This window comes from Oncorhynchus nerka, linkage group LG13 (assembly GCF_034236695.1).
Source record: "Oncorhynchus nerka isolate Pitt River linkage group LG13, Oner_Uvic_2.0, whole genome shotgun sequence".
Classification (NCBI taxonomy): Eukaryota; Metazoa; Chordata; class Actinopteri; order Salmoniformes; family Salmonidae; genus Oncorhynchus; species Oncorhynchus nerka.
The window spans coordinates 52,648,622-52,675,535 of record NC_088408.1 but is presented as its reverse complement, the minus strand read 5'-3'; the positions used below and the strand labels follow the sequence as shown (position 1 = coordinate 52,675,535).

General features: G+C 43.7%; 1 protein-coding gene across 1 annotated transcript; it reads left to right on the top strand.

Moving 5' to 3' along the window:
• The first annotated feature begins 16,162 nt into the window (after positions 1-16,162).
• Positions 16,163-26,355, top strand: si:dkey-7l6.3 (zinc finger protein 37). Its single transcript, XM_029665515.2, has 4 exons — positions 16,163-16,636; positions 22,101-22,216; positions 23,133-23,259; positions 23,740-26,355. The coding sequence occupies exons 1-4, from the start codon at positions 16,351-16,353 to the stop codon at positions 24,621-24,623; spliced, it is 1,413 nt and encodes a 470-aa protein (XP_029521375.1). The 5' UTR covers positions 16,163-16,350; the 3' UTR covers positions 24,624-26,355.
• Positions 26,356-26,914: the final 559 nt, after the last annotated feature.

The window sequence follows — 26,914 nt, the reverse complement described above, 5'->3', positions numbered from 1 at the left end:
AAATGGTGCATAGCTGCCAAACCTTGTTCATGCTCAATGGTGGTGTATAGAGACTCCACATCCATGGTGACTAAAAAGGAAGCGGTACCCATATTGTTCAAGATCTGTGGTATCTTGAAGATAGGCTGGGAGTGACGTCAGAAAAGGCTTAATAAAGTAATCAATGTACTTAGAGATTGGTTCTTTCAGACTTTCATTACCACTAATGACTGGTCTGCCTGGGGGATTTTCAAGACTTTTGGAAGAAGGTAAAAAGAAGCCATACGCGGACTGCCATTGAAAAGAAATTTGAACTCATTGTCTGAAATGTAGCCATTCTCCTTAGCTTCTGTGAGGATCCCTTTCAATTCAGTTTTTAGTTCCTCTGTAGGCTTGAAGGTAAGAGATTGGTAGAATTCATCATTGTCTAACTGATTGTAGGCTTCTGTCACATACACTGCTCAAAAAAATAAAGGGAACACTAAAATAACACATCCTAGATCTGAATGAATGAAATATTCTTATTAAATACTTTTTTCTTTACACAGTTAAATGTGTTGACAACAAAATCACACAACAATTATCAATGGAATATTGATATATCAAATTTATCAACCCATGGAGGTCTGGATTTGGAGTCACACTCAAAATTAAAGTGGAAAACCACACTACAGGCTGATCCAACTTTGATGTAATGTCCTTAAAACAAGTCAAAATTAGGCTCAGTAGTGTGTGTGGCCTCCACGTGCCTGTATGACCTCCCTACAACACCTGGGCATGCTCCTGATGAGGTGGCGGATGGTCTCCTGAGGGATCTCCTCCCAGACCTGGACTAAAGCATCCGCCAACTCCTGGACAGTCTGTGGTGCAATGTGGCGTTGGTGGATGGAGCGAGACATTATGTCCCAGATGTGCTCAATTGGATTCAGGTCTGGGGAACGGGCGGGCCAGTCCATAGCATCAATGCCTTCCTCTTGCAGGAACTACAGACACACTCCAGCCACATGAGGTCTAGCATTGTCTTGCATTAGGAGGAACCCAGGGCCAACTGCACCAGCATATGGTCTCACAAGGGGTCTGAGGATCTCATCTCAGTACCTAATGGCAGTCAGGCTACCTCTGGCGAGCACATGGAGGGCTGTGCGGCCCCCCAAAGAAATGCAAACCCACACCATGACTGACCCACCGCCAAACCAGTCATGCTGGAGGATGTTGCAGGCAGCAGAATGTTCTCCACGGCGTCTCCAGACTCTGTCACGTCTGTCACATGTGCTCAGTGTGAACCTGCTTTCATCTGTGAAGAGCACAGGGCGCCAGTGGCAAATTTGCCAATCTTGGTGTTCTCTGGCAAATGCCAAACGTCCTGCACGGTGTTGGGCTATAAAGCACAACCCCCACCTGTGGATGTCAGGCCCTCATACCACCCTCATGTAGTCTGTTTCTGAACGTTTAAGCAGACACATGCACATTTGTGGCCTGCTGGAGGTCATTTTGCAGGGGCTCTGGCAGTGCTCCTCCTGCTCCTCCTTGCACAAAGGCGGAGGTAGTGGTCCTGGGTTGTTGCCCTCCTACGGCCTCCTCCACGTCTCCTGATGTACTGGCCTGTCTCCTGGTAGCGCCTCCATGCTCTGGACACTACGCTGACAGACACCGCAAACCTTCTTGCCACAGCTCGCATTGATGTGCCATCCTGGATGAGCTGCACTACCTGAGCCACTTGTGTGGGTTGTAGACTCCGTCTCATGCTACCACTAGAGTGAAAGCACCGCCAGCATTCAAAAGTGACCAAAACATCAGCCAGGAAGCATAGGAACTGAGAAGTGGTCTGTGGTCACCACCTGCAGAACCACTCCTTTATTGGGGATGTCTTGCTAATTGCCTATAATTTCTACCTGTTTGTCTATTCCATTTGCACAACAGCATGTGAAATTTATTGTCAATCAGTGTTGCTTCCTAAGTGGACAGTTTGATTTCACAGAAGTTTGATTGACTTGGAGTTACATTGTGTTGTGTAAGTGTTCCCTTTATTTTTTGAGCAGTGTATTTGTCTTTACTCCACACTACTGTAGCACCACCTTTGTCTGCTTTTTTAACTATATCCGCTCATTTTTGGACATTTTTGGATAATGATTCAACAATGATTCAACTGCATCCCTCTCTCCCTTAAACATATTCTCCACATCAAAATTCACTTTCTTGGCAAATGTATTTAGTGTGGCATTCTGGACGATGGGACAAAAAGTGGACTTGGGCTTGAAAGGTGTTTTTGAGGGAACAGAAACTGCCTGACCTGAGACACTGGCGTCTGTAGTTTGACAGATGTTCTGCTTGTACCAGGCCTTCAGATGTAGATTCCTGTAGAAACTAAATAGGTCAATCTTTGTATTAAATTCATTAGTTGAATATGTGGGGGCAAAGGACAGTCCTTTAGACAATACCCTTATGCAATCATCAGAAAGGGGTTCTCCAGAAATGTTGATCACAGCCTTGTTCTTGTCCTGCTCCGTGTGGTTGGATAGTCTTGATTTCTTCTTCCCCCTCCATGTTGGCCTCTTCCGCGTCCTCTCCCCCTCTTGTTGAGGAACCTGCGTGACTCCTCTTCCTGATCTAAAAAATCTTGGGAGGAGCTGGCCTCTGAGCGTCTGGGGTGATCCTCATCGTCACTGCTTGTAAAGTTGAAAGAAACATTTCTAGGCTTCCTTCTCTGCAGATGTTATTCTGAAGTCTTGCGTGTTGGTTTTCTCCAGGCAAAGACCTTGCCATCTCTATGGTCTACTTCTTCCCTTCTAAATTTTCTTAGCTTGTCTTGATTCAATGTCAGAGTGAATGTGTCTACTTTCTCTTTCAAGATCTCATCACATTGTGCTTTGTTAGAATTGTCACTGTGTTCTGTGATTTCCCTTTTTACTTCTTCAATTTCTGTTTGTGTCACGTTCGTCGTAACGATGAGACCAAGGCGCAGCCGGATTTGAATACATTCTTCTTTATTACGAATAACACGAAACAAACCGCTGATAATAAGGAGTGATGACATGCAACTACACATAGAAAATAAACCACAAAACCAAAATGGAAAATGGCAACCTAAATAGGATCCCCAATCAGAGACAACGATAAACAGCTGTCTCTGATTGGGAACCAATTCAGGCCACCATAGACCTACATATACCTAGACATACTAAAACCCCATAGATATACAAAAACACCCAGACAATACAAAAACAAAACCAACCACACTTGTCACACCCTGACTTAACCAAAACAATAAAGAAAACAAAGATAACTAAGGTCAGGGCGTGACAGTTTGGGCTATTTATTTGTCCTTTTTAGATTCTTCTATTAGAAGTAGCATTAGGTCAAAAGAACACTTGTTGAGAATAGCCTCCCATTTATCTCTAAATTCAGTTTTACCTTGTGCTCCATTAGCTGGAAACTCCATAATACGGAGGCCTCTGGGGATTAGGCATTTCCTCCAATAGTCACACAAGGCGATATAATTGAGGTCAAGTTTGGTATCTTTCTCCATAAGGTGTTGCAAGTCTCTAAGCCTTGTTAAAATCCATTCCAGTATTCTCTGTGGCTGTCATCTCATCTAGCAATGAGGTAGTGGTAATAATCCTTTGGCCCTCTTCATGGGAATAGGAAAATCTTGTAGCCTCTTGTGTAAAATCCATAGTTTGAGTTGTAAAATGTCCTAAAAAAAAGACTATAAACATGATTTAACCAGTTAAAGGCTGATTTCTAATTCATATATACAGAAATAGAATATAAAAAACAGTACACTACACTTACTTTGTATCATGTAAATACTCTAAAACCTGTTAGTCTCAATATCTAATTTCCTTCATCTGCATTGATCTGAGAAACACAGGATAGGTGTAGCATTTAATCAAATGAGACTGAATTTCAACCATTAGAGAATGTGAAACGATTTATTGAAAGTTAATTATCCAAGTGTTATGAATACATAATACATGTATTATAATTGTAATTTTATAAATACAAGTTCAATCTGTACTTCAATGCACATCTAGTGTGCATTATAAAAACAGGAAGAAAGAGGTGGCGAGAGAAATGTAAAAGAGAATGGGAAAGAGGTAACAGAGGTAACAGAGGATCAGGGAAGACAGCATATGATTAATGAATCACAGTGCTACACTAATATTCTCTCAGTTCATCACAATTACATAATAGTGTCTCTAGTGGTGTCTCCTAACCAGCCTTGGGCTCCCAGTCAGCCCACAGGTTATCTTAAGAACGGGTGAGGTGGTGATGACAGGACTGGGGGTTGCTATCCTCTCTCACATCTTAATATGCCTGCAGACGAGAGACAGATGGAAATAGAGAGCATGTTTAAGCCTTGTTTTTTATTTTTTATTCTGCCAGTCATCAATCATCAGGAGGTGAAATTGTATTTTTTAAATTTCACCTTTATTTAACCAGGTAGGCTAGTTGGAAACAAGTTCTCATTTGCAACTGCGACCTGGCCAAGATAAAGCAAAGCAGTGTGACACAGACAACAACACAGAGTTACACATGGAGTAAACAATAAACAAGCCAATAACACAATAAACAAGTCAATGACACAGTAGAAAAAAGAATATACAGTGTGTGCAAAAGGCATGAGGAGGTGGGCAATAAATAGGACATAGGAGCGAATAATTACAATTTAGCAGATTAACACTGGAGTGATAAATGAGCAGATGATGATGTGCAAGTAGAGATACTGGTGTGCAAAAGAGCAGAAAAGTAAATAAAATAAAAACAGTATGGGATGAGGTAGGTAGATTGGGTGGGCTATTTACAGATGGACTATGTTCAGCTGAAGCAATCGGTTAGCTGCTCAGATAGTTGATGTTTAACGTTGGTGAGGGAAATAAAAGTCTCCAACTTCAGCGATTTTTGCAATTCGTTCCAGTCACTGGCAGCAGAGAACTGGAAGGAAATGCGGCCAATCAGGTGTTGGCTTTAGGGATGATCAGTGAGATATACCTGCTGGAATGTGTGCTACGGGTGGGTGTTGTTATCGTGACCAGTGAACTGAGATAAGGTGGAGCTTTACCTAGCATAGACTTATAGATGACCTGGAGCCAGTGGGTCTGGCGACGAATATGTAGTGAGGGCCAGCAGACTAGAGCATACAGGTCGCAGTGGTGGGTGGTATAAGGTGATTTGGTAACAAAACGGATGGCACTGTGATGGACTGCATCCAATTTGCTGAGTAGAGTGTTGGAAGCTATTTTGTAGATGACATCTCCAAAGTCGAGGATCGGTAGGATAGTCAGTTTTACTAGGGTAAGTTTGGAGGCGTGAGTGAAGGAGGCTTTGTTGCAAAATAGAAAGACGATTCTAGATTTGACTTTGGATTGGAGATGTTTAATATGAGTCTGGAAGGAGAGTTTACAGTCTAGCCAGACACCTAGGTATTTACCTAGGTACATATTCTAGGTCAGAACCTTCCAGGGTGGTGATGCTAGTCGGGCGGGCGGGTGCGGGCAGCGAACGGTTGAAAAGCATGCATTTGGTTTTACTAGCGTTTAAGAGCAGTTGGAGGCCACAGAAGGAGTGTTGTAGGGCATAGAAGCTTGTTTGGAGGTTAGTTAGCACAGTGTCCAAGGAATCGCCCGCAGCAAGAGCGACATCATTGATATATACAGAGAAAAGAGTCGGCCCGAGAATTGAACCCTGTGGTACCCCCATAGAGACTGCCAGAGGTCCGGACAACATGCCCTCCGATTTGACACACTGAACTCTGTCTGCAAAGTAATTGGTGAACCAGGCGAGGCAGTCATTAGAAAAACCAAGGCTATTGAGTCTGCCGATAAGAATACGGTGATTGACAGAGTCGAAAGCCTTGGCCAGGTCAATGAAGACGGCTGCACAGTACTGTCTTTTATCAATGGCGGTTATGATATCGTTTAGTACCTTGAGCGTGGCTGAGTTGCACCCGTGACCGGCTCGAAAGCCGGATTGCAAAGCGGAGAAGGTATGGTGGGATTCGAAATGGTCAGTGATCTGTTTATTAACTTGGCTTTCGAAGACTTTAGATAGGCAGGGCGGGATGGATATAGGTCTCAAACAGATTGGGTCTAGGATGTCACCCCCCTTGAAGAGGGGGATGACCGTGGCAGCTTTCCAATCTTTAGGGATCTCGGACGATATGAAAGAGAGGTTGAACAGGCTGGTAATAGGGGTTGCAACAATGGTGGTGGATAGTTTTAGAAAGAGAGGGTCCAGATTGATTAGCCCAGCTGATTTGTGCGGGTCCAGGTTTTGCAGCTCTTTCAGAACATCTGCTGTCTGGATTTGGGTCAGTGAGAAGCTGGGGAAGCTTGGGCGAGTAGCTGCGGAGGAGGCGAAGATGTTGGCCGGGGTTGGAGTAGCCAGGAGGAAGGCATGGCCAGCCGTTGAGAAATGCTTATTGAAATTTTCGATTATCATGGATTTATCAGTGGTGACTGTGTTACCTAGCCTCAGTGCAGTGGGCAGCTGGGAGGAGGTGCTCTTGTTCTCCATGGACTTTACAGTGTCCCAAAACGTTTTGGAGTTAGAGCTACAGGATGCGAATTTCTGCTTGAAAAAGCTAGCCTTTGCTTTCCTGACTGACTGTGTGTATTGGTTCCTAACTTCCCTGAACAGTTGCATATCGTGGGGACTATTCGATGCTATTGCAGACCGCCAGAGGATGTTTTTGTGCTGGTCAAGGGCAGTCAGGTCTGGAGTGAACCAAGGGCTATATCTGTTCTTAGTTCTGCATTTTTTGAACGGGGCATTTTTATCTAAGATGGTGAGGAAATTACTTTTAAAGAATGACCAGGCATCCTCGACCGACGGGATGAGGTCAATATCCTCATCCCGGGCCAGGTTGATTAGAAAGGCCTGCTCGCAGAAGTGTTTTAGGGAGCGTTTGACAGTGATGAGGAGTGGTCGTTTGACCGTGGACCCATAGCGGATACAGGCAATGAGGCAGTGATCGTTGAGATCCTGATTGAAAACAGTGGGAAGGTGAACGGAAAGGCTCTGGAGCAACGAACCGCCCTTGCTGTCTCTGCCTGGCCGGTTCCCCTCTTTCCACTGGGATTCTCTGCCTCTAACCCTGTTACGGGGGCTGAGTCACTGGCTTACTGGGGCTCTCATGCCGTCCCTGGGGGGGGTGCGTCACCTGGGTGGGTTGATTCACTGTTGTGGTCAGCCTGTCTGGGTTGGCGCCCCCTCCTTGGGTTGTGCCGTGGCGGAGATCTTTGTGGGCTATACTCGGCCTTGTCTCAGGATGGTAAGTTGGTGGTTGAAGATATCCCTCTAGTGGTGTGGGGGCTGTGCTTTGGCAAAGTGGGTGGGGTTATATCCTTCCTGTTTGGCCCTGTCCGGGGTTGTCCTCGGATGGGGCCACAGTGTCTCCTGACCCCTCCTGTCTCAGCCGCCAGTATTTATGCTGCAGTAGTTTATGTGTCGGGGGGCTAGGGTCAGTTTGTTATATCTGGAGTACTTCTCCTGTCCTATTCGGTGTCCTGTGTGAATCTAAGTGTGCGTTCTCTAATTCTCTCCTTCTCTCTTTCTTTCTCTCTCTCGGAGGACCTGAGCCCTAGGACCATGCCCCAGGACTACCTGACATGATGACTCCTTGCTGTCCCCAGTCCACCTGGCCATGCTGCTGCTCCAGTTTCAACTGGCCTGGGCCCTAGGACCATGTCCCAGGACTACCTGACATGATGACTCCTTGCTGTCCCCAGTCCACCTGGCCATGCTGCTGCTCCAGTTTCAACTGTTCTGCCTTACTATTATTCAACCATGCTGGTCATTTATGAACATTTGAACATCTTGGCCACGTTCTGTTATAATCTCCACCCGGCACAGCCAGAAGAGGACTGGCCACCCCACATATGCTCTCTCTAATTCTCTCTTTCTTTCTCTCTCTCGGAGGACCTGAGCCCTAGGACCGTGCCCCAGGACTACCTGACATGATGACTCCTTGCTGTCCCCAGTCCACCTGACTGTGCTGCTGCTCCAGTTTCAACTGTTCTGCCTTATTATTATTCGACCATGCTGGTCATTTATGACCATTTGAACATCTTGGTCATGTTCTGTTATAATCTCTACCCGGCACAGCCAGAAGAGGACTGGCCACCCCACATAGCCTGGTTCCTCTAGGTTTCTTCCTAGGTTTTGGCCTTTCTAGGGAGTTTTTCCTAGCCACCGTGCTTTTACACCTGCATTGTTTGCTGTTTGGGGTTTTAGGCTGGGTTTCTGTACAGCACTTTGAGATATCAGCTGATGTACGAAGGGCTATATAAATAAATTTGATTTGAAAACAGCGGAGGTGTGTTTGGAGGGCAAGTTGGTCAGGATAATGTCTACGAGGGTGCCCATGTTTACGGATTTAGGGTTGTACCTGGTGGGTTCCTTGATAATTTGTGTGAGATTGAGGGCATCTAGCTTAGATTGTAGGACTGTTAAGCATGTCCCAGTTTAGGTCACCTAACAGAACGAACTCTGAAGCTAGATGGGGGAGATCAATTCACAAATGGTGTCCAGGGCACAGCTGGGAGCGGAAGGTGGGTCGATAGCAGGCGGCAACAGTGAGAGACTTATTTCTGGAGAGGTACATTTTTTATACCCAAACTGTTTGGGTATAGACCTGGAAAGTATGACAGAACTTTGCAGGCTATCTCTGCATTAGATTGCAACTCCTCCCCCTTTGGCAGTTCTATCTTGACGGAAAATGTTGTAGCTGGGTATGGAAATCTCAGAATTGTTGGTGGCCTTCCTAAGCCAGGATTCAAACACATCAGGGTTGCGGAGTGTGCTAAAGCAGTGAGTAAAACAAACGTAGAGAGGAGGCTTCTGATGTTGACATGCATGAAACCAAAGTTTTTTCGATCACAGAAGTCAACAAATGAGGGTGCCTGGGGACACGCAGGGCCTGGGTTTACCTCCACATCACCCGAGGAACAGACGAGGAGTAGGATGAGGGTACGGCTAAAGGCTATTAAAACTGGTCGCCTAGAGCGTTGGGGACAAAGAATAAAAGGAGCAGATTTCTGGGCGTGGTAGAATAGATTCAGGGCATAATGTGCAGACAGGGGAATGGTGGGGTGCAGGTACAGCGGAGGTAAGACCAGGCACTGAGTGATGATGAGAGAGGTTGTATCTCTGGATAAGCTGGTTATAATGGATGAGGTCAGCGAATGTGTGGGAGGTGGCGACAAAGGAGGTATCAGAGGTATAATGAGTGGAATAGGCTCTCCATTGTAAACTAAAACAATGATAACTAACCTAAACAACAGTATACAAGGCATATTGACATATGAGAGAGACATACAGCGAGGCATAGAGTAATCACAGGTGTTGATTTGGAGTGCTAACTATGACAACAACGGGTGAGACAACAGCTAATCAGCTAAAACAACAACAGGTAAAATGGTGATGAATGGGCAGAGAGGGTCGGTTATCTACACATAGAGCCTGAGTTCGCGGCTGTGGCCGACAGATAAAAAAAAATTAAAAAATGAATGAATCATTAACTCTGGGACTACATATTTTCAATGTAAAGCATCTCTTTAATAATACTTCCTGTTGACCTGACCAAGTGACCTCTCACCTCTGATCATGCTGTGCCCAGCTCAGATGTGGGAATGGTTTCACCGACACAGCTGATATAACCTTGAGGATTTAGGGAGAAGGGGAGAGAGGGATGAAGTGAAGGAGAGACTGTTATTGAGAAAGTAAGGAAGTTAAAGAGACAGTGTTCAACAGGAATCTGTGTGGCCTCGCCTGGTGTCCACATTAAGTAGCCCTATTTTGAGATGTGAGGTATCACGATCTCTTTCAATAATGGCAGGAATGGAGGAGGTCTTTATCCTAGTGAGATTGCTAAGGCGAACACCCCCCATGTTTAGTTTTGCCCAACCAAGGTCGAGGCACAGACACGGTCTCAATGGGGATAGCTGAACTGACTACACTGACTGTGCTAGTAGCAGACTCCACTAAGCTGGCAGGCTGGCTAATGAACACATACATGCCCGGACCTCCGAAAAAAAACAATGTACAAATATATAAACAAATAACTAACAAAATAAAAACAAAAAGGGGTGAATTTAAGGACATTCATTCGAAAGTGTCAATGATCAGACCTGGCAAGCCAATCAAACAGGCAAGACGTTGGTATGGCGAGATCCAGCATCCACCCTCTGCTAGACCAACAATGCGAAGGTTATGATGTCTAGACCGGCCCTCTAAGTCGACCACTTTCACGGAAAGCCTCTGCACACTCTCCTGAAAAGACGTCCATAGCTTCTCTAACTCATCAAGCCTACCAGCGTTGAATTCAGCAGCCTTCTCAACATCCACAATACTCTGGCCCTGCGAAGCAACCGTTCGGTTAGCGTTCATGATTTTGGCATCCAGTTTAGCAATAGCAGCCTTGAAATTCTCAGCTATAGCAACACGTAATTCTCCCAGAGCCAGGGTAAGTTCTGAAAGTTTCACGTTATTACATGTGCCTTCCGCTATAGCTGTCTCATTGTGCGGTAGGGAGGAGGCCTTTAGTCGCTTACAACCCAACATGTTGTCATAAAAATTATACTATTGTATTAAAAAGAGACTTATGGTGCAAAAAGTGCAGTAAAGTAGGTAGACTGCTTCATAAAACGTTGCGGGAGCCTCTCTCAAACACGGCTGTTCACTCCAACATGCTAGCCCCCCCCTGCATTCTGTCAAACCGTCTTGCCATCGCCACAACCTGGACTGGGGCAGGGTATAAGACCTGTTTCAGAGATTTGTTTCTGAAGACCATTCTTCACAGTAAGAATTAATATTATTAAATGTGTAACACTTGTTTTCTCTATTTTTAAGTAAATTCTTAAACTCATGTGTAAGACCATGTGCGATTCAAATGTAACTCAATGTTCTTTCCTTTCCATTCGGAAGAATGCTCCAACCAGGGATGGCACGGATGAGGGGGTCCAGATTTAGGTCACCCATTACATGAAAGGGGCCTCTGATTGTGAATGTGGGAGGCGGTGGCGCACGTCGGAGAGGGATCCGCCGCAGTGAGGGTCAACATCAAGTCTCAGACCATCTGTCTCAAAGCCAGCTTCAACCTGCAAGCCACGAGACTGTTCCAACAGCTGAACCCTGGGCTGCACCTTACCACACACTTACCATTTATTTATATTCTGTACACACTGAAATTACCTTTGTCTACCGGACCAATGAAATAGTTATGTCACATTCCTGCAGTACTAATGTATATACAGTGCCTTGCGAAAGTATTCGGCCCCCTTGAACTTTGCGACCTTTTGCCACATTTCAGGCTTCAAACATGAAGATATAAAACTGTATTTTCTTGTGAAGAATCAACAACAAGTGGGACACAATCATGAAGTGGAACGACATTTATTGGATATTTCAAACTTTTTTAACAAATCAAAAACTGAAAAATTGGGCATGCAAAATTATTCAGCCCCTTTACTTTCAGTGCAGCAAACTCTCTCCAGAAGTTCAGTGAGGATCTCTGAATGATCCAATGTTGACCTAAATGACTAATGATGATAAATACAATCCACCTGTGTGTAATCAAGTCTCCGTATAAATGCACCTGCACTGTGATAGTCTCAGAGGTCCGTTAAAAGCGCAGAGAGCATCATGAAGAACAAGGAACACACCAGGCAGGTCCATCAGTTTTATATCTTTATGTTTGAAGCCTGAAATGTGGCAAAAGGTCGCAAAGTTTGACTCATTCCTCTCTGCCTCCTTCTTTCCACTCCTCTCCTCTTTTGACCTCACCCTCTCACCTTCCCCCACTACTCACAAGGCAGGCAATACGCTCGACCTCATCTTTACTAGATGCTGTTCTTCCACTAACCTCACTGCAACTCCCCTCCAAGTCTCCGACCACTACCTTGTATCCTTTTCCCTCTTGCTCTCATCCAACACTTCCCACACTGCCCCTACTCGGATGGTATCGCGCCGTCCCAATCTTCGCTCTCTCTCCCCCGCTACTCTCTCCTCTTCCATCCTATCATCTCTTCCCTCTGCTCAAACCTTCTCCAACCTATCTCCTGATTCTGCCTCCTCAACCCTCCTCTCCTCCCTTTCTGCATCCCTTGATTCTCTATGTCCCCTATCCTCCAGGCCGGCTCGGTCCTCCCTCCTGCTCCGTGGCTTGACGACTCATTGCGAGCTCACAGAACAGGGCTCCGGGCAGCCGAGCGGAAATGGAGGAAAACTCGCCTCCCTGCGGACCTGGCATCCTTTCACTCCCTCCTCTCTACATTTTCCTCTTCTGTCTCTGCTGCTAAAGCCACTTTCTACCACTCTAAATTCCAAGCATCTGCCTCTAACCCTAGGAAGCTCTTTGCCACCTTCTCCTCCCTCCTGAATCCTCCTCCCCCTCCCCCCTCCTCCCTCTCTGCAGATGACTTCGTCAACCATTTTGAAAAGAAGGTCGACGACATCCGATCCTCGTTTGCTAAGTCAAACGACACCGCTGGTTCTGCTCACACTGCCCTAACCTGTGCTCTGACCTCTTTCTCCCTCTCTCTCCAGATGAAATCTCGCGTCTTGTGACGGCCGGCCGCCCAACAACCTGCCCGCTTGACCCTATTCCCTCCTCTCTTCTCCAGACCATTTCCGGAGACCTTCTCCTTACCTCACCTCGCTCATCAACTCATCCCTGACCGCTGGCTACGTCCCTTCTGTCTTCAAGAGAGCGAGAGTTGCACCCCTTCTGAAAAAACCTACACTCGATCCCTCCGATGTCAACAACTACAGACCAGTATCCCTTCTTTCTTTTCTCTCCAAAACTCTTGAACGTGCCGTCCTTGGCCAGCTCTCCCGCTATCTCTCTCAGAATGACCTTCTTGATCCAAATCAGTCAGGTTTCAAGACTAGTCATTCAACTGAGACTGCTCTTCTCTGTATCACGGAGGCCCTCCGCACTGCTAAAGCTAACTCTCTCTCCTCTGCTCTCATCCTTCTAGACCTATCGGCTGCCTTCGATACTGTGAACCATCAGATCCTCCTCTCCACCCTCTCCGAGTTGGGCATCTCCGGCGCGGCCCACGCTTGGATTGCGTCCTACCTGACAGGTCGCTCCTACCAGGTGGCGTGGCGAGAATCTGTCTCCTCACCACGCGCTCTCACCACTGGCATCCCCCAGGGCTCTGTTCTAGGCCCTCTCCTATTCTCGCTATACACCAAGTCACTTGGCTCTGTCATAACCTCACATGGTCTCTCCTATCATTGCTATGCAGACGACACACAATTAATCTTCTCCTTTCCCCTTCTGATGACCAGGTGGCGAATCGCATCTCTGCATGTCTGGCAGACATATCAGTGTGGATGACGGATCACCACCTCAAGCTGAACCTCGGCAAGACGGAGCTGCTCTTCCTCCCGGGAAGGACTGCCCATTCCATGATCTCGCCATCACGGTTGACAACTCCATTGTGTCCTCCTCCCAGAGCGCTAAGAACCTTGGCGTGATCCTGGACAACACCCTGTCGTTCTCAACTAACATCAAGGCGGTGGCCCGTTCTTGTAGGTTCATGCTCTACAACATCCGCAGAGTATGACCCTGCCTCACACAGGAAGCAGCGCAGGTCCTAATCCAGGCACTTGTCATCTCCCGTCTGGATTACTGCAACTCGCTGTTGGCTGGGCTCCCTGCCTGTGCCATTAAACCCCTACAACTCATCCAGAACGCCGCAGCCCGTCTGGTGTTCAACCTTCCCAAGTTCTCTCACGTCACCCCGCTCCTCCGCTCTCTCCACTGGCTTCCAGTTGAAGCTCGCATCCGCTACAAGACCATGGTGCTTGCCTACGGAGCTGTGAGGGGAACGGCACCTCAGTACCTCCAGGCTCTGATCAGGCCCTACACCCAAACAAGGGCACTGCGTTCATCCACCTCTGGCCTGCTCGCCTCCCTACCACTGAGGAAGTACAGTTCCCGCGCAGCCCAGTCAAAACTGTTCGCTGCTCTGGCCCCCCAATGGTGGAACAAACTCCCTCACGACGCCAGGACAGCGGAGTCAATCACCACCTTCCGGAGACACCTGAAACCCCACCTCTTTCAGGAATACCTAGGATAGGATAAAGTAATCCTTCTCACCCCCCTTAAAATATTTAGATGCACTATTGTAAAGTGGCTGTTCCACTGGATGTCTTAAGGTGAACGCACCAATTTGTAAGTCGCTCTGGATAAGAGCGTCTGCTAAATGACTTAAATGTAAATGTAAATGTAAAAGGTCGCAAAGTTCAAGGGGGCCGAATACTTTCGCAAGGCACTGTACTTTCATATAATTCTATGCTGCTACTGCACTGTACCTTATTCCACTCACTATGCACATGGGCAAACAATGTCTACAGGCAATTTTTAAATCTTATTTTCTTTTATCTGCATATTACTTTGTTTTATATTTCAATGCTTTCCTATGTTACTTATTTGATTACTATGTCACTTTTGTCACACTGTGTGAGAAGCCTGCAAGTATATGATAATAACATTTGATTTGACTGGATTTGGATTTGATTTGTCGTTACCAGTGGATCCAGGTGACCAGGACTGGCCCTTGATATCTGATATATTTAGCACACACAATCATTTACAGTACTATTCCACATACGTTTTTCAAATAGCTTCCAATGTATCTTAAATAATAAAAATCAATCAATATATACAAATAAGTGGCGACAGTTAGTAGGAAAACCGATGGCTTCAAGATGAAAAAGTGTCTCGTCTCCACCTGGCAGCTGTAGTGTCGTCGGTCTGGAGAATGGCAGGTGGGCTGTGTGAGGAAACGGCACGTGAACAGCAGGAGCACGGCTGCCGCTTGAGAAAGAGGCCGTGAATGAGGCCAAAGGGCAAAAAAGCTGTCGCACGGCACTCGACCACTCTGGAGGGACACCGGCCTCCTGAGTGCTTATTGATAACTGGGTTTCTGTCATCCTGTGAAATCAGTTCATTGCTGCTCACAGCTGAATTTACTATTGGAATGTGGCCTACTAAAATCAGATTTATTATACGGTATTTTACCCTTTATATCACTGCCTGTTGAACAAGGGTCCACCTATAATAATGCTTTTTTGTATTGATATGTTTTGTGTTTTGTTGCAATTAAAATAATAACAGCCGTGCCCAATGGCGACCCGTCATTCAGGGCAGTAGGGGCTTGCCTGTTTTGCATGTTATTTTGGCATTAATACGAGTCACATATCAATTTGCAAACAATGTAAACTATATATATATATCATTAAGTTAATAAAACCGTGCACAAACGTGGTCTTTCTTTTGTTTTCTTGAGTAAGGCAGATCCAAAATGCAGGTGTTTCAGCCTAGCTCAGTGCTTTCTGTGATGGTGTGGCGAGCCAGCAGAAAATAGGAGCATCACCCTCACCCTAATAATTTGGTCTATTTTCACCTCTTAATTTCGCCTATCATTACTGTTCTGACTCGGCGATGCACATGTAGCTGTTTTTGAGAAATGTCATCATCTAATATTAAGAGCTTTCAATGTCTGCTTATATGGCCCCTTTATTTATCCTACGGTTTTGACTTGGTGTACAGGGAAAATACTGTAAGAGCAGCCCATGTTCTGAATTATGTCACTGTACAATTTAAAAGTGCTGAACACATTATATTGACTACGTCTGTCTTAGCTCGCTCATTAATGTCTTAATCAAAATTACGGAATGCCTCTTATCCACTCATCGTTCTTTAATGCCATAGTTTGTAAATCTCAATTGTCGGTAGAAACTACATTTGTTTAATCAAGTCAGCTATATCAGCTATGTTTTTTTAAAGGCAGTAAGCGAGGCTGAATTCCTTGCTTTGCTGCCAGACAAGGCTCCACTGATAGCCAGGTGTAGCAGTGGTAAGGATTCACTCCATGGTGCTGAAAAGAGAGCCCTGCTGTTGGGACAGCTTTATGTAGGCCCGAACAGTTTGTGGGCACTGCTTGTCGCCGTTATAGTGCAATTAATATATTGTTTAGTGTTGTGTTGTGTTGTTTAGTGGCTTTGCTGGCAGGCATATACATTTTTTGGGATAGTTTGCCCTAAGAAGATTTACATGCTAAAATCGCCACTGCCGTGCCCTTCGATGCTTATCCTCTCTGGCTGGCGAATTTCATAGATGAGGGCTTTTATTTTGAAAGTTCGTGAACGCCAACAAAACCACAGAAGAAGAAAAAAAACGGAAAATCTATTTTATTTGTTGCGGTTCAGGAGGACAACTTGTTAGATAGCTAGCTCAATTATCTACGACCAGCACTTGCTAAATTCACAGATATCAAAAACGCAGATTAGGTTTCAACTCGAAGAGGCTGTTTACACCATATTTCCACGGGAGAACACCTATGGTAGCTGGAGAAGATGCTAGCTGTGCGCCAATTTCTACCTAACACAATGACCAACTACAGAGCTTTTCATACACAACTGTCGTCCATCATGGATGCATTGACCAAAGCGGCGGTGGCAGATATCTGCGAGCTCGTAGATGACAGTTATGCTGTTTTACAATTGGAAATCTCTCGAAGCCACAAAGAGAATGAGGCATTGAGAAGGAAACTCGAGTTGATCGAGACCATCATTGCGCGTGGACAGAGAGGGAATATGGCAGAAACAAACCACCAAGCTAACATTGATTCCCTCAATGCCGGTATGTATGTATGTATGTATGTATGTATGTATGTGTGTATGTGTGTGTGTGTGTGTGTGTGTGTGTGTGTGTGTGTGTGTGTGTGTGTGTGGCCAGCTCTATCTGAAATTAACATGCCTGCAAAGCCTGAAAACTTAACCCTAAAATGAAGTTGCCACATTATTCCAATAGGTGTCTCCATAAGGACAATCTAAATACAACTGGTAAACTTGCTTTACCTTGTTCTCAGCATTTCTCCCTTCGTTATTGATTAATCATACCAACTTATTTTAATCTGAACCATAGAAGTGATTGGTAATATGTATGTTCCCCCCCCCCCAGAAAACATTGTGAAATAGTAATAATACAAGTCACATTTTCAACAGGAGTATGTAAATCAAAAAGCCCCAACCGTTTGCATTTCATAAAAAAATGTAATTCATGTATGGCTGTAGCCTGACGTCCCAGTCATCTATCCCTCTTAAGATGGAAAGCGAAGATACAGTGGGGCAGAAAAAGTATTTAGTCAGCCACCAATTGTGCAAGTTCTCCCACTTAAAGATGAGAGAGGCCTGTAATTTTCATCATAGGTACACTTCAACTATGACAGACAAAATGAGAAAAGAAAAAAAAATCCAGAAAATCACATTGTAGGATTTTTAATGAATGTATTTGCAAATTATGGTGGAAAATAAACTTTTGTTATTGACCAAATACTTATCTCAATACTTTGTTATATACCCTTTGTTAGTATTGACATAACTTTCTGAAGACTTACAGAAAGCTTTCACACACTGTTGCTGGTATTTTGGCCCATTCCTCCATGCAGATCTCCTCTAGAGCAGTGATGTTTTGGGGCTGTTGCTGGGCAACACGGACTTTCAACTCACTCCAAAGATTTGCTATGGGGTTGAGATCTGGAGACTGGCTAGGCCACTTCAGGACCTTAAATGCTTCTTACGAAGCCACTCCTTCGTTGCCCAGGCGGTGTGTTTGGGATCATTGTCATGCTGAAAGACCCAGCCACGTTTCATCTTCAATGCCCTTGCTGATGGTAGGATTTGTTACTTTGGTCCCAGCTCTCTGCAGATCATTCACTAGGTCCCCCCGTGTGGTTCTGGGATTTTTGCTCACCGTTCTTGTGATCATTTTGACCCCACGGGGTGAGATCTTGCCTGGAGCCCCAGATTGAGGGAGATTATCAGTGGTCTTGTATGTCTTCCATTTCCTAATAATTGCTCCCACAGTTGATGCCTTGAAACCAAGCTGCTTACCTATTGCAGATTCAGTCTTCCCAGCCTGGTGAGGTCTACAATTTTGTTTCTGGTGATCTTTGACAGCTCTTTTGTCTTGGCCATAGTGGAGTTTGGAGTGTGACTGTTTGAGGTTGTGGACAGGTGTCTTTTATACTGATAACAAGTTCAAACAGGTGCCATTAATACAGGTAATGAGTGGAGTACAGAGGAGCCTCTTAAAGAAGTTACAGGTCTGTGAGAGTCAGAAATCTTGCTTGTTTGTAGGTGACCAAATACTTATTTTCCACCATAATTTGCAAATAAATTCATTAAAAATCCTACAATGTGATTTTCTGGATTTTTTAAATAATTTTGTCTGTCATAGTTGACGTGTACCTATGATGAAAATTACAGGCCTCTCATCTTTAAGTGGGAGAACTTGCACAATTGGTGGCTGATTAAATACTTTTTTGCCCCACTGTATTCATAATGAGTCAAGTACATTGTTTCATTCTACGATCAATTCATCAACTTTTATAATTTGATAGTCAGTAATAGAGTTAATCAGTTCCTCTCTGTCCTCACCTGCAGGAGACTTTTGGGCAATGTTAGGTAGCTAGCTTGCTACATACAGGGCTCCAAACTATAACCTTTTTCATCACTGTCCCAGAATCGTTCTGAAGTGCAATTTAACTGTCCCAATGTATTTATATATAAACACAGTGCATTCGGAAAGTATTCAGACCCCTTCCCCTTTTCAACATTTTGTTACGTTACAGTCTTATTCTAAAATGTATTAAATAGATTTTTTCCTCATCAATCTACTGTTGACTAACCCCATTACGCACAAACGAGACTGCAATGAAAACTAATGGACTGTAGTGACTGTGTTGGCTTCAAAATCCGGGGTGTGAACTACGTTTCTGTTCAAGCGTTGATTGACATGGGAATAACCCGATAGTATTGGAGAAGAGTTGAAAAAACGGACCCCTCTGAAGCTGTACGTTAAATTGTGATGTGTCATGCAATGCAATGCAACTCTGTGTCGTACAGCTTCTCTACCAGGTGTAGCGCTTCTCTCACAAATTAAAAACAAGAAAGGGACAGGATAACGGGGATACCTAGTCAATTGTACAACTGAATGCATGCATTTTTTGCGTTGTCACTGCAAGCCATCAAGACTCAAAAGCCGCCACAGCCGCTGTTTACTTCTGAAGATAACTGTAGCGCCGCCCTAAAACCCCGATTTATAATTCGACACAAACCTTCAAAGTAGATATGTAATGACACTAATATAAACTCTTTATAGTGTTTTATTTACATTTTAGAGGTGATTAGTTGGACAGATTGGGTGAAAAAAAGCTGTTTCCCCACACGGCTGATCTCCCCCTTTCACTATCACGCAGTAGGTATCGCTTCCCCACCTGACATTTTTAAAAAGACCCGACGGAACTCATTGCCTCCTTCAATCATGCAAAGACAGGCAGCATGAAGGTCTCGTCTTGGATTTTGTTGGAAAGGGGAGAATTTGTGCTTTACAATGGTATTCATATTATGTTTTTTAGGGCACTAAAATAAGGTAAATTGTACGTTACAGCGCAATGTACAAAAGTGCATTAGTTAACTACAATACCCCATAATGACAAAGATAACAGGTCATTAGACATTTTTGCAAATGTATAATTTAAAAATTATAAATTCTGATACCTTATTTACATAAGTATTCAGACCCTTTGCTATCATCATGGGGGTATTGTGTATATATTTATAAGGGGGGGAAACAATTTAATCTGTTTTAGAATAAGGCTGTAACCTAACAAAATCTGGAAAAGTCAAGTGGTCTGAATACTTTCCGAAGTCAGTGTGTATATATACAGTACCTGTCAAAGGTTTGGACACCTACTCATTCAAGGGTCTTGCTTTATTTTTTTAATATATTTTTTTCTACATTGTTGAACAATAGTGAATACATCAAAACTATGAAATAACTCATGGAATCATGTAGTAATTGTTAAAACAAATCAAAATATATTTTATATTTGAAATTCCTCAAAGTGGCCACCCTTTGCCTTGACAGCTTTGCACACGCTTGGCATTCTCTCAACCAGCTTCATTTCAATTAACAGGTGTGCCTTGTTAAAAGTTAATTTGTGGAATTTCTTTCCTTAATGTGTTTGAGCCAATTAGTTGTGTTGCAACAAGGTAGGGGTGGTATACAGAAGATAGTCCTATTTGGTAAAAGACCAAGTCCATATTATGGCAAGAACAGCTCAGATAAACGCCATCCCATCTGGTTTGCGCTTAGTGGGACTATCATTTGTTTTTCAACGTGACAATGACCCAACACACGTCCAGACTGTGTAAGGGCTATTTGACTAATAAGGAGAGGGATGGTGCTGCATCAGGTTACCTGGCCTTCACAATCACACCTCAACCCAATTGAGATCGTTTGGGATGAGTTTGACCGCAGAGTAAAGTAAAAGTGCCCAGCATATGTGGGAACTCCTTCAATACTGTTGGAAAAGCTTTCCAGGTGAAGCTGGTTAAGAGAATGCCAAGAGGGTGCAAAGCTGTCATCAAGGCAAAGGGTGGCAACTTTGAGGAATCTCAAATGTAAAATATATTTTGATATTTTTAACACTTTTATGGTTACTTTATGATTCCATATGCTATATTTCATAGTTGATGTATTTACTATTATTCTACAATGTAGAGAATATTAAAAATAAACCTGTGCTAACATAATTGTAAAAGGGTTTTCTATTTATCAATTAGCCTTTTAAATTATTAACTTGGATTAGTTTACACAACGTGCCATTGGAACACAGGTGTGATGGTTGCTGATAATGGGCCTCTGTGTGCCTATGTAGATATTTCGTTAAAAATCTTGTTTCCAGCTACAATAGTCATTAAAACATTAACAATGCCTACACTAATTCTGATCAATTTGATGTTACCTTAATAGACGAAAAATGTGCTTTCAAAAACCAAACTTTTTTGTGTATACATACATACACACAAAATAATATATGTGCACACCCCTTCAAATTAGTGGATTCGGCCATTTCAGCCACACCCATTGCTGACAGGTGTATAAAGTCGAGCACACAGCCATACAATCTCCATAGACAAACATCGGCTGTAGAATGGCCTTACTGAAGCGCAAAGTGACTTTCAATGTGTCACCATCATAGGATTTTAACTTTCCAACAAGTCAGTTCGTCAAATTTCTGCCTTGCTCGAGCTGCCCCAGTCAACTGTAAGTGCTGTTATTGTGAAGTAGAAACGTCTAGGAGCAACAACGGCTCAGCTGTGAAGTGGTAGGCCACACAAGTTCACAGAACGGAACTGCTGAAGCGCGTAGAGCAAAAAAATTGTGTCCTCGGTTGCAACTCTCACTACCAAGTTCCAAACTGCCTCTGGAAGCAACGTCAGCCGAACTGTTTGTTGGGAGCTTCATGAAATCGGTTTCCATGGCAGAGGAGCCACACACAAGCCTAAGATCACCATGCGCAATGCCAAGTGTCTGCTGGAGTGGTGTAAACCTTGTTGCCATTGGACTCTGGAGCACTGGAAATGCGTTCTATGGAGTGATGAATCATGCTCCATCTGGCAGTCCGACAGACAAACCTGGGTTTGGCAGATGCCAGAAGAAAGCTACCTTCCCCAATGTATAGTGCCAACTGTAAAGTTTGGTGGAGGAGGATTAATGGTCTGGGGCTGTTTTTTATGGTTCCGGCTAGGCCCCTTAGTTCCAGTGAAGGGAAATCTTAACGCTACAGCATACAATGACATTCTAGACGTTTCAGTGCTTCCAACTTTGTGCCCCCGTGCTCAGTTGGAGTGGAAGAACTTGACTGGCCTGCACAAAGTCCTGACCTCAACTCCATCGAACACCTTTGGGATGAATTGGAACGCCGACTGCGAGCCAGGCCTAATCGCCCAACATCGGTGCCCAACCTCACTAATGCTTGTGTGGCTGAATGGAAGCAAGTCCCTGCAGCAATGTTCTAACATCTAGTGAAAGCCTTCCCACAAGAGTGGAGGCTGTTATAGAAGCTAAGGGAGGACCAACTCCATATTAATGCCCATGATTTTGGAATGAGACGAGCAGGTGTCCTCAAATTTTTGGTCGTGTGTGTGTTTTGATGGTCTTGTCCATCATGTGTGATTCATTGATGGCACATACTGTCTTCATTACAATATTGTAGCTTACTTAGTTATCAGGCCTACTTCTCACTTTGTCCTAGAACATTCCTCTTCATCTGGAAGGGCTGCCTGTACCAAGCAGTCAAATGAAAATCTAAGAAGAGCTGGAAAGATCACAGCTGTTCGGGAAGCCACAGAACAGTCTGAAAATAAAGAGGTAAATAAAAAAATCTATAAAAAAAATCTACATGAAGCTTTATTAGAGCTGGTTTATGGCTTTCTCATGTTCTGTTTTGCCATCCATGTTTTATTGATGATAAATCCTGTTGAGAGCCCAACTTAAAAAAACATCAGTGACCACTAGACCGCAGTCTAATGGTTTCCACTACAACCATTACTTGGTGGTTCCATTACATTGAGTGTCTTGAGACATTTTCCATTAGGAAGTAATGGTCTCTACTGGTGAAATCACAATGTCTATACCAGGGGTGTCAACTAATTTTGCCCTGCAGGCTGCATTCGGTCTTCAATTTTTTATTTTATTTTTCTATTTATTTAACTAGGCAAGTCAGTTAAGAACAAATTCTTATTTTACAATGACGGCCTACACCAGCCAAACCCGGACGACGCTGGGCCAATTGTGTTCTGCCCTATGGGACTCCCAATCATGGCCGATTGTGATACAGCCTGGATTCAAACCAGGGTGTCTGTAGTGATGCCTCTAGCACTGAGATGTGCCTTAGACCACTGCGCCACTTGGGAGCTCCGGAGGAACGCACTGAAAATGTGTTTATATTTCCTTCAAAATGTGCTAGTCCTCTATCCATTATTTTCAGAATTTTCAATCCTCCCTGACCTAACATTTATTATGGTAATTGTTAGCAAGTTGGACAGAGTGAAGAGATTATTAATATAGTTCCATTTTATTGGGTTTTAGTACTTTCAGTGTGGATTGAAACCATATGCAACCCCTGGTCTGTACAAAAATGTTATGGTATTAATGTCTTGTACTGTAAGTAATGATTAAAAGGTAAAAGACAAACATGCCCCCAATTTTGCTGCCTCTACAACTCATTCTGCAAACCCTGCATCTTCCTGTATTTTCAATTAAATATGCTCTCTCGCCATATCAGGTGGTTTTGCAGGTACCTGAAGAGGAGAAGATCGGACCTGACATAGTCTTGATCAAGGAGGAGAAGCTGGGCGGGGACTTGGATAGTAGTAATGACACACAGGATGTTCTGCTATTCAGTGAGAAGGGTAAGTGAAACGTGTACACATGAATTGTTAGCCAGGTGGAATTGCATGGACGTTGCAAATTGTCTGTTATGTCAACTGCTTTTCTCTCCCCGATGTCAAGTGGTAAAGTGAACTTAGTTGAATCACACTCCTAACATTATCACACACAAAAGTAAGTGTAGGCCTACACAATGTCCCCCATTACTGGCAATATTGCTCCCCGCATCAATGCTGACAGTCATTTGTCGTGAGCGTTGTGGCCCAAACTGGTTCGACTGCGTCTCCCTGACATTAGTTGTAGATGGCTGAGCTACAACCCAATTTTAAATGTTTTTGAGACATAGGAAAAAGCTTTATCTACATTATTATTGCTTGTGTAGGGCTATATGTACCCCCACCCTGTTGCCAGCCACATCTCCTACTTCTCCCCTTACAAAACAATGGAAACACAGGTACATTGCTGTGTTTGACATCGCTATTTGCTCCAATCTCTTCCCTAAGGTACTGAGGCGTCGTATGGTGAAGTGGATGACGGGGAAGGGCCTTCCAGAATAACCTCCTCCACCATAACTACGAGGGAGTGGGACAGAAGTGGAGAGGATAGTGGCCACCGATCCGAGCAGGGGAATGAGAGTTCTCAGAGGACTCCCCAGTTTTTGCGTTCTAAATTCACGGCCGGAAGATGGAACCCCCTGAGCCTTAACTACACGCTGCATGAGACACCTAGTGAGTCTGGGTCCAGTCCACCGGGGGGGAATAATGAAATGGAGACAGTGGAACCCGTTTATGATTTCCCTTCAGAAACCGACACCGTCCCCTCTACTCACCCGACAGGGAAGCGGTTTCCCTTTGAACCAGACAGTAGTCCAAATTCTCTCGCTGGGAATTTCGAAATGAAAAGAGAAGTTTCCATGGTCAGCGCTCTACCCTACGACGTGGAACTGGATATGTGTTCTTCATGGAGCAACCAGGATATGCTGGGAATGATTTCCATGCAGGACGGGAAATACCTGAAACCGGACCGCAGGGAATTGCTGCTTGACAAGGTTGCAGACTTGAGCTCTGCCCATTATCAAATGACTGCCGCCGGACTTCACGCTGCAGCCAAATATGACAGCAGAGACAGCAAGCGTTTTATTTGTACCTTCTGCAGCAAGTGTTTTACATCGTCGCGAAATCTGGAGACACACCTACGGGTTCACACGGGAGAGAGACCATACAGCTGCACCCAGTGCGGGAAGAGGTTCACCCAGTCTGGCCATCTGAAAACGCATCAGAGCGTACACACCGGAGAGCGGCCATTTGCCTGTGAGCAGTGTGGTAAAAGGTTTGCAGGGAAACAGAATTTGAGGTTACACCAACAGAAAAACCACCCTAATCTGTGAGGTGTAAGGCTAGTTGAGAGCTCCACGAACCGTTATGCCTAACATTTTTAGAAGCATTAGACCAGAACCGTGACACTGTTTGACATCTAAGTTTGAACATTAGTCATGAAGAAAAGGCTATTTTGTATTTTCACACTCATGATATGTTTTGACTCTGCAAGAATGGTGGAGGTGAAAAACATGGTCTAACATTGCAATGCTCTAATTTCAATTTTTGTTCCATTTAATTGCCTTTGAAATGATACAATTGATAATATTTAACCCAATGAAACAAAGCTATTTGATGAGACATTATTACCACTGGAATGTATTTTGAAAATGGAACAGTCCTTCCATATAAGTTGTTAGGATAATGGTCACACTTTAAATTTACCACAATTCATAAAGGCTTAATATAGCATACATAAAGTCTTAATAAGAACTATAGAGTGCATCATATCCTACTATGGAAATTCTCAATAAATCTGTGCTTTACAAAGGGTTGTAAACAATATAACATTATTAGTGTGCTTGCAAGAAGATGTCAGGCCAGAACTGTAAGAGAAAATGTGTTCTCCCAGTAAACTTACATTTTTATAATACAGACAGTAGGAAAGTTTATTTAAAGGATGAGTCAGTTCAGAAGCTAGAAGATTCATTACTTGCCAACAGCTGCAATTCCCAGTTAAACAACATGTTTTGAAGTTCACTTTCATTGTTTTGTCTAATAACACTATCATGAATCTACAAAGACGTTTTGTGGGTCAGTAGCTAGGTTTCCATCCAATTGGCGATTTTCATGCAAAATTATAAAATCTGCATGACGAAAATGCGCGTTTTCCAACCAGTGGTCTGTTTTCACCAAACTGACTTGTTGCGTATACAAATCAGTGCCTGATGACGTAGTGCATACAATTTACTTTTCCGTTTAAGTTTTCAGGTACCGAATAAAATGTGTTCAATGTGTTTCCATTGCATTTTCAACTCTACCGATAGCTTTGTAACAAACTGTTGCATTAAATAGCAAATGTGCCTACTCTGGTCTTGACACGTGTGCTCTAGCCAACAGCTCGCAGATACAGTATGCTAGTCTACATGATGAGATTATTATGGATAAGACTGAGAATATTTATATTTGTCAAACAGCAGTTTGAACAAAATACAATTTCAGCTAAACCCTAAAAGTACAGTATCTAACAAAATAACTACGTTATGGCATTCACTAACTATTTGCAGATCATAGAAATGTGGATATGTTTGGATAAAATTCTAATTTACTCAACCTTTTTAAATGTATTGATTTACCTGTTTATTTAGTACGTGATTGTCAATATTTGGGTTTGGCAGTGTGTTGACATTGAAGGTTGAATAACTTCCATAATATGTCTGAAATTAGTGAGTCAGAACAATGTTTTATTAGTTGTTCATATGCAATAAAAAAAAGTCAGGAATAAGTCAATTCTAGCTCACCATCAGGCAATTGTTGAACTTCTGCATTGCAATATATTTCTAATATTCATGAATATCTGTCTTGTAAATTCAGAGTTCCTTTTATAATGCATTTACATAACTGTCACATAATATACTTCACAATTTAAAAACAAGACTTGTATACAGTGGCAAGAAAAAGTATGTGAACCTTTTGGAAATACCTGGATTTCTGCATAAATTGATAACATTTGATCTAATCTTCATCTAGGTCACAACAATAGACAAACAAAGTCTGCTTAAACTAATAACACACAAACAATGATATGTTTTCTTGTCTTTATTGAATTTTGGACCATTCCTCTTTACAAAGCTGTTTCAGTTCAGGAATATTCTTGGGATGTCTGGTGTGAACTGCTGTCTTGAGGTCATGCCACAGCATCTCAATTGGGTTGAGGTCAGGACTCTGACTGGGCTCTGACAGAAGGTGTATTTTCTTCTGTTAAAGCCATTCTGTTGTTGATTTACTTCCGTGTTTTGGATCGTTGTCCTGTTGCATCACCCAACTTCTGTTGAGCTTCAATTGGCGGACAGAACCTTACATCCTCCTGAAAAATGTCTTAATGAACGTGGGAATACATTTCTGTTGATGATAGCAAGCTGTCCAGGCCCTGAGGCAACAAATCAGCCCCAAACCATGATGCTCCCTCCATCATACTTTACAGTTGGGATGAGGTTGATGTTTGTGTGCTGTGCCTTTTTTTTTCTCCACGCATGTTGTGTGTTCCTTCCAAACAATTCAACTGTAGTTTCATCTGTCCATAGTGTATTTTGCCAGTAGCGCTGTGGAACATCCAGGTGCACTTTTGCAAACTTCAGACGTG